The sequence below is a fragment of the Rhinopithecus bieti genome, unplaced genomic scaffold, assembly GCF_001698545.2.
Source record: "Rhinopithecus bieti isolate Rb0 unplaced genomic scaffold, ASM169854v2 scaffold_15769, whole genome shotgun sequence".
In the NCBI taxonomy this organism is placed as follows: Eukaryota; Metazoa; Chordata; class Mammalia; order Primates; family Cercopithecidae; genus Rhinopithecus; species Rhinopithecus bieti.
Window position 1 is genome coordinate 2,808,733 of NW_016809129.1, and position 7,970 is coordinate 2,816,702.

Below are 7,970 nucleotides of genomic sequence, written 5' to 3' on the forward strand. Positions count from 1 at the left end.
AAAAAAAAAAAAAAAAAAAAAAAAAAAGATTTACTTGGCACTCTAAGTTAACCATATTAAAACTTTGAAGCACAAAGGAATAGTAAATAACGCAACCATTTTAAGTTACCATGGCCTGTCATTACAGAATCATTAAGCAATATTTTCAAGGAGTAAGCAGAAAGCTTTATAACTCAAATGTGTAAGATTTTCTTCTGTGCTTTATGGGCTAAGTTATTTGCTTTCTAGTTAAGAATACGGAACATTTAAAGCCACACCTCATAAATTATAAAATTCACTTCATGTTAATTTTCAGCATTCTTCATAAAGATAACACCATAAATTAAGTTATAAAAACAATATGGAAATTCAATAATCAAACTCAAACTGTCTATGTATTTACACACACAAACACACAGTAACATAATTAAGAGGCTGGCTAGCTTAAGGTACACAGAAAAATTATTTTACTCAGAAAAAAAGAATTAAATATCTTTAAAGATAAAGATTTCTGGCCAGGCACCATGGCTCATGCCTGTAATCCCAACATTTTGGGGGACCAAGGCAGGAGGATTGCATGAGCCTAGGAGTTCAAGATCATGCTGGGCAACATAGGAAGACCCTGTCTCAATCAATCAATCAGTCAGTAAAATTAGCCAGGCATGGTGGTACACACTTGTGGTCCCAGTTACTCGTGAGGCTGAGGTGGGAGGATCACTTAAGCCCAGAAGGTCGAGGCTGCAGTGTGTTGTGATGGAGCCCCTGCACTCCAGCCTGGACGACAGAGTGAAACCCCTCTCAAAAAAAATAAATAAATAAACAAGTAAAATTTTTCATATTTTACTGTTTTTTGGCCAAATGGATGTAAGGGAAAATATATTCTCTATATTATGTATTTTTTTATCTAGCTGCAAACTTGAATTAAAGAACGAATTTCAAAGTGTATAAAATAAACTGATTATCTAACTCAAACGTATACAACTCTTACTCGGATCAGGTCCTTTGTTGACCATAGCAATACTATCTGTTTACATGAAGATATGTATACATTTTACAAGGAAACGTAAGCACAAAAAGCAGCAGAAGAAAGTACACACAATTCTGGCACTACATACTTCATACTTATCTGTAGTTGTCTACTCAAAGCTTAAAGAGAGAGGATAAAATAGGTAAGAAGGATAGAAAACCTAGCTTTTCATACTTCCAGCATCATCTCTTCTTGGCACTGTGAGTTCCCTGTTTTCCAGAATATTATAAATCCCAGAACAGGATAAAATTCAAAGAAATTTAGAAATGGAATTTAGAGGTTGTCTTTTCCAGGTAGCCTAATTTAAAGATGTGAAGACTGAGCTACAAAGTCGATAAGAAGGTAAGACCACAGTTCAGTTCCTTTGACTTACCCACTACAATCTTCTCCTTCTCTTACTACCTACAGAGATGCAATTGTCAATAGCAAAATATAATCCAGAGATAAATTCTTTCTGGTAACCTGCCATTTTTAACACCGACCAACATTTGTTCAAGAGAGGAATAATTTAAGAGTTACACGTATTTCACTTCAGAACGGAAGTAGAAACAATTCAAATTCTTTAGGTCTCCCTTCTTGCTGTAAGAACTTTCCAGAACACAGGATCAGGAATAGTCAAAGGGCTGACATGTCTTTGATTGGCCTTCCTGTCTTTCCACTTCCCATGTGAACAAAATCCACCCCCCATATGAACAAAATCCACCCCAATAACCCTGTAACCTCCTTTACATACAATTTGGTCAGTAACCACCTTTCTTCATCTGAGAAAGAAACAACAATGAAAAACTATAGCCACCAACACTAAGCACTTTGCTACTTTAGACTCCTATCTTTTCCTCCACTCTGAATATTCTAAATATAGTTTATGTTCCTGGGGTTTCTTACCCTGCTGTCTTTGCAAACTATAAGTTCCAAAGGCATGTTTCTGCTATTTTATTATGTGTGTGACAATGGAAGTATTAATTTTGACTACTTCATGAATGAATAATGTATGTGAAGGTACTCTAAGTTGTAAAGTTTAAGATAAAAGTAGTACCTCTATCCTATTAGAATTATAAGCAACAATACAAACAAGTAAAAAGTTTCTAGGAAATTGCAGCGTACCTTAGGGATTTAACTAATCTTAACAGAAATTAATCTTCTGACATAACCCAGAAAAATAAAGCAGTAGCACCTAACATTCAGTACATCATATATTTGTCAATGGTTATTTTTTTTAAAGTTTAATGAGTGATATGCTACACTATGCTCAATTTTAGGAGAAATTATTTTCATAATATAAATTATTTATTGCTACTTTTGGACACAATTATTGCCTATGAATACCAAAGTGATTAAAACCTACAAGTTTAAAAATGTCTTTAAAGTAAAATTATTACAGCTTTCTTAATACAGTCTTAATTTTCCAGATAAACCTACTTAGGCATTAGACATGGCACTCAAATAAATTTCTAATTTGTTTAAACATAAAAGAAAACCTAATCAAAATGGCTCGTAAAACAAAAGAAACTCACTCAATGTCTTCCTAACAGCTTAGTTCTAAATTAAAACATACATACTCAGCCCACACAGAGTAAGATTTTGTACTGTCAAATAAACATTCATCCAAGAATGCACACAAATAAATTAAAATTTTATTGAAAATTCAAATGTTACCTCTGTTTTTATAAGATGAGCTAGGCTTAATGTACAGTAGTCAAAATTACATTGAATAAATGACCTGAAATGAAAAAACTGTTTTTCTTCACAAATATCATACTACTAGCTTGACAAAAAAAGAAGCATCCCTTTTCGTGGCAATACCAACTCACTTTAATTTAGGACGGAAATAACCAATAGAAAAATATGTGATGACTGCATTTCACTCAAGTATTTTTTTAGGCCTTCTAATAATGTATAGTATAATCTCCAAATAAAAGATTTCACCCAAAAATATTCACAGAAGAACTATACCATGAAACTATTCCATTCCTGTATCTTCTGCTTTCTCTATTTCTACATCCAAAAGCAAGCATTCCTAATACTTATAAAAAGCCCTTGATGTTTTATATAAGTATCTTTCTAAAAGATTAAAGAACCATACAGGTAATTATAATTTACTGGAAGTATATAATATGATCTTAAAATGTCATAGTAAAATAACTTTCTAGGCTCAATGAAATAAAGGTAACTTTAGCTAGGTATCTGTTATTGTTAATAAACAACCAAAATCTTAACCAAGTTTGGTATTTCAGCATTCTCTTTCATGTCTCAGTTTATTAAAATTAAACAACAAACAAGGTTAAACAATAAAAACAAGCTCTTAGGTAAACAGTTTCTAATATAAAACAAAAGACAAAACCACCTACATTTTCCTTGGGGATTAAAATTTTCCTACATGATGTTGACCTCCAGCTTTGTATTTGTCTCCAAGTAGTACTAAGTTATTCAGACATTAGTTTAATATTCTAAAGAATTGGTTTTAAGGTTGGGACTGACTGGTCATCTTTTCTCTCAAGCTCTATTAAAAGCCTTTTTTAAACAAACATATCAATAAAACATCTTGACTTTAGACATATTTAAATAAACTGAAGCAAAAATACAAACAATTCTCCAATATATGCTCATGAAATATTCAGTAATTATTTCTATTTTTACTCCCTGACCACCATTGTTTACCAAATTGTGCCTAGGTTTACATTACTTTGGCTGCCTGGAAACAGCCCTGGTTAAAATATATATGAACAAGGTTCACTTAAAAAAAAAAAGATGTTCATGTAACTCAAAGATTTTTTTTTTGTTTGTAATCTTTTAGCACAGATAATCAAAGATCAAAACTTTAAGTACCACATAGCTAATGACCAAAGAGTATAATCCTCTATTACCCAGGAATATACACAGAAGCACCCAAAAAAAAAAGTAATTGTAGTCATATTCTGATGAAGCTGGACTATTCCAAAAGACAAAACTGAAAAGATACAAAATGATTTTATAAGTGGCCATAAATGATCTAATTTCCAAATCAATGAATCGATGAATATTCCAGGCAAATAACATTAGAAAACTAACAGTGCCATTTTTTGTCTCAAAATTCCAATACTATACAAAATAAAGAATACAGTCACAATTATATGATAAACCTTAGAAAATCATGATCAAGACTGAGCATACAACTATTCAGCTGAGGAGTAATCACAGCATTCTACTTACGAAAGAAAAAAAGGAAGTCAAAAAACTCACTTTATATAGTATCTTGCACCTTCAAAAGTATATGCTTCTTCCCAGCCAGTAGGCAAATCTAAAACAATACATATATTACAATTAGTATTACTTCAATGATAGCAAAATAAGTCTCAATCGATTTTAATTATTCATTTTCATTTATTAGCTGTTTTAAGTAGATTACCAACAAAAAAAGTGTTGAGCTGCCAATACAATAGTAGATATCATTTTTTGAAAAATAGCAATTCAAATTTAAAGCCATCAGAAAAATGTCCACAATATTAGAGATTATCTGACCTGAGTACACATTGTAATATATTAGGGTGGAGAGGAACTATGTTCTGGCATCCAAGAAAGCAAAGGGAGGCCTTCTAATCCCAGGTGAAACACTCATGAATGACTAGCAAAAAACCAAAACTGTGCATAACAGGCAACGCCTGCCTCTTCTTGAGTATACCGTGTCTACTTAAGACCATTTTTTTTCAGTTACACAAATGAATCCATCTAGGAAGTGTCACCGAAGAGAATGCAGAACTTCCTAAGTACTTAATTAGTGGAAAAGAAATGGCAACGAATACTTTCGTGTTTGTTTCTAAAAATTTGACTAAGAGACGTGAAGTTTCAAGTAGTAAAGTTGGGAATAATGCAGGTGAACAATGGTATCATTATGTGCTACATATTACTTATTAATGACAAGTTGTTTGGATTTCATCAAAATACCTCTTGGAAGTAAAAACAACTGATGTGTGTACAAAACCACAGAGTCCAAGCAAAGTAAACCATACCAGAAAAAAAAAAAAAGTGAAATCACCTAAGAGAATAAAATTTTTCTGTGGCGTGAATGTTATCAAATCTGTGAGGGTAACTAGGACACATATTTATATCACACATATTTCCATAGGATAATTATTTAATCTCATCTTTAATGAAATATCGTCTTTAATGAAATAAATCTGTTATTATCCATAAAAGCAAAGAGGCCATCAAAGTTGTAATATGCGTGTAAAACACCAGAAAGGTATATTGAAGCAAAAGCCTGCATGGGGAATTGAGAAACATGACGGTGTATTAGTCAGAAATGCCTTAAAAATGTAACCTCATCATGCTTGCTACACCAGCCTTTCCTTTCTTCCTCCACCTTTTTGCAAATTTGGAGACATTAGTCACTTCAGTGAACTCCAGCATTTCACAGAGAAGCAGGTTTGTTCAATATCCTGGCAACTTTAACAGATTCACGGAATGTCAGAGTCGGAGAGAGTGTACCCCAGAGGCCAGCTCTGAGGACTGCTGAAACTGGCCTTGCCTTCGACCCAAACTGCTCTCAAACCTTTCCACTCACCAGGACTAGAGGCAGGCCAGTAAGAGAACACATGTTACATTTCAAAGACAAACAAGTTTCACAAATGTAAACAAAGAATAAAAGAAACCCAGACCAGCACAGAAACTACGAGGAGCCTTTTCCAGCTCCACTCACACTTAGCATTCAAACAAGCTCCCAAAGCCACCCGAGACAGCCGCTTCCCCACGGACCCCCTCCAAACAGGGCCCGGTGCCCACACACGGGACACCCCCTCGCACGCCCACCGCCTCCTGGCAGTCTGTGCAACCTCCGTGCGGCTGGCGGGGACTTTAGATCCGGATCGCCAACAACTGAGGCTGCGAACGCCTCCTCCGGCTCCGGCTGCTCCTCCTGTGGCAGGAGGGAACGCGCCAAGCGTTTCCCGAGCCGCTCCCTGTCACAGAGCGGATCGCAGCACCCCCGAACTCCTCTCCTCCTCCTTCATCAGCCACCTACCCACAAGTCCCACCTAAGAGCAGGAGGAAGCTGCACGGCAGGAGGCAGCGCTCCCGGGAGGAGGGGGAGGATGTGGTTTTGTTATCCCGGCGGGCGAGCAGGGTCTGGGGCTGCAGGGAGGGGAGTGGGCAAGGACTGCCTAAAGGTTGCTGAGGGGCAAGACGGCAGCTGGGGGTGACCGGGGAGTGAGTAGCGGCCGCGGAGGAAAAACTCAGGACTCCAGGTTTCAGGGATGGGAGCGTCGCCACTCCAGGGGCGCGAGGGTCGTCTAGGCTGGGATGGGGAGAGGGCGCAGGAAGAGGGCGCCGTCTCCAAGTTATGATGAAAGGCTGAGGAGAAAGAGGCGCCCCGAGACTGGAGAGAACTCCCGGCGGCCGAGTCCTCGTGGCTCTTCTACCTGCGGCCGCCCCCTCCCGGCCTCCGCCCCGCCTCGCCGCCTACCGGGGCCCGCGGCACCGGGCAGGTTGCTGGGAGCCGGGCGGCCCGGGCTCTGCCGCCTCCTCCAGGCGGAGCCCAACTCCGTTCGGGCCCGGTGTTACCTGTGCTCTGCCGCCGGTGTCCGGTGACCACGGCCTCGCCGGTGACGGGGTGCAGCCAGGTGGTGCTCTTGGCCTCCTCGCTGCAGGGGTGAGAGAAGGGGCAGACACGGTGCGTGAGAGGGGACGCGGCGGCGAGCCGAGGGGCTGCAGGGGTACAGACCCGGGCTCTCCCCCATCTCGCCTGCCGCCCGCCTCCTGCTCTCCCGCCCCCGCGGGGCCCCCGTGTTGTCCCCGGCTCTTTACTTGATGAAGAAGACTCGCCCGCCCCTGGTGATCCCGTAAGTCCAGGACCGGGGCAGGGAGATCCACTCCAGGTTCAGATCCGCCGCCATGTCTGATCCCCAGCCGCCGCCGCCGCCTTCTCCTGCTGCCGCCGCGGCTGCCGAGGGAGGAGGGAACGAGCGAGCGAAGGGAGCGCGGAGCGAGCGCGGCCGGAGCGCGCCTCCCCGGCCCGGCGCGCCCCGCGGTGCGCCCTACCCCCTCGGCGGTGCCCGCCCCGCCGCCCCGGCAGGGTCGGCCCCGTCACCGCCCCTCCGCATCCCCGCGGCCGCCGCCGGCTGCCCGCCGCCGCTCGGGATGGCAAGCGGCGTCGCGCCCCAGACCCCTCCCTCGGGCCCTCCCGCGTGCCCCCGCCCCCTCCGCCGCCCGCGACAGGTCCGGGATCGATAAAAAAAAAAAACGGTCGTCCTGCCCCCAGGGCTTGCCCAAAGGCTTCCCATCCCAGGGCGACGATCAAAGGGGACCCTAATAATGCCCGCGCCCTGATTTCTCTTTCAACAAACAAAAACACAGCAGTCTGGCCTATGTTTTATAAGAGCTGTTGGAGAGCCAACAGATTTTTATTTATCGTTTTAAAATGGAAAGTGTTTTTATTAAAGCACACGAAAGGCTTTTCCTGTTTGTTTGTTGTGTGCCAGATATCAAAGGTTGGACGTGATACTCCCATGAAATATAACTGGATTTAGACTTGACAAAACAAGTTTTTTCTCTTCCTAGGCCCCTTAAGTCATATATTATAAAATAAAACTCTGCTTTTCTGCTACTTGTTTTAAAGATTCACTTAATATCAGTGTGGATTTTACGTCCCCTGTCTCCAGTAGATTACAATAATAGCTTATTTTACGGAGTCCTTGTGACGGTGTACATTTTTAAATCTTCACAATAACTGTGTATATATGTATATGTAAACAAGCTATAAAAATCCCCATTTTACAGATAGGAAAATGAAGTTTAAAACACAGTAGTTTGTCCAGTCATACTAAGAACTGCCAAAGCCTGGATTCAAACTGGCTGTAGGATTTCAAAAGTATATTTGTATAACCTCCTTGCTGTACAAGCCTACTTTGTTTTATTGTGATTCACTTTATTGCTGTTTGCAGGTACTTCATGTCTTACAAATCGAAGGTTTGTGGCAACTCTGCATTAAGCA

At 40.8% G+C, this 7,970-nt stretch overlaps 1 protein-coding gene across 8 annotated transcripts in view; it reads right to left on the reverse strand.

The window, feature by feature from the left end:
* The window catches only part of PLEKHA5 (pleckstrin homology domain containing A5), a 230,555-nt gene extending 223,557 nt beyond the window's left edge, over window positions 1–6,998 (reverse strand). For all 8 annotated transcript variants that reach the window (XM_017888617.1, XM_017888619.1, XM_017888621.1 and 5 more), the window contains exons 1-3: window positions 6,785–6,998; window positions 6,542–6,621; window positions 4,226–4,283 (exon numbers count right to left, since the gene is read on the reverse strand). In XM_017888617.1, the coding sequence (XP_017744106.1) occupies window positions 4,226–4,283; window positions 6,542–6,621; window positions 6,785–6,873 (227 nt within the window). In that variant the 5' untranslated portion in view covers window positions 6,874–6,998. The remainder of the gene's footprint in view (window positions 1–4,225; window positions 4,284–6,541; window positions 6,622–6,784) is intronic.
* Window positions 6,999–7,970: the final 972 nt, after the last annotated feature.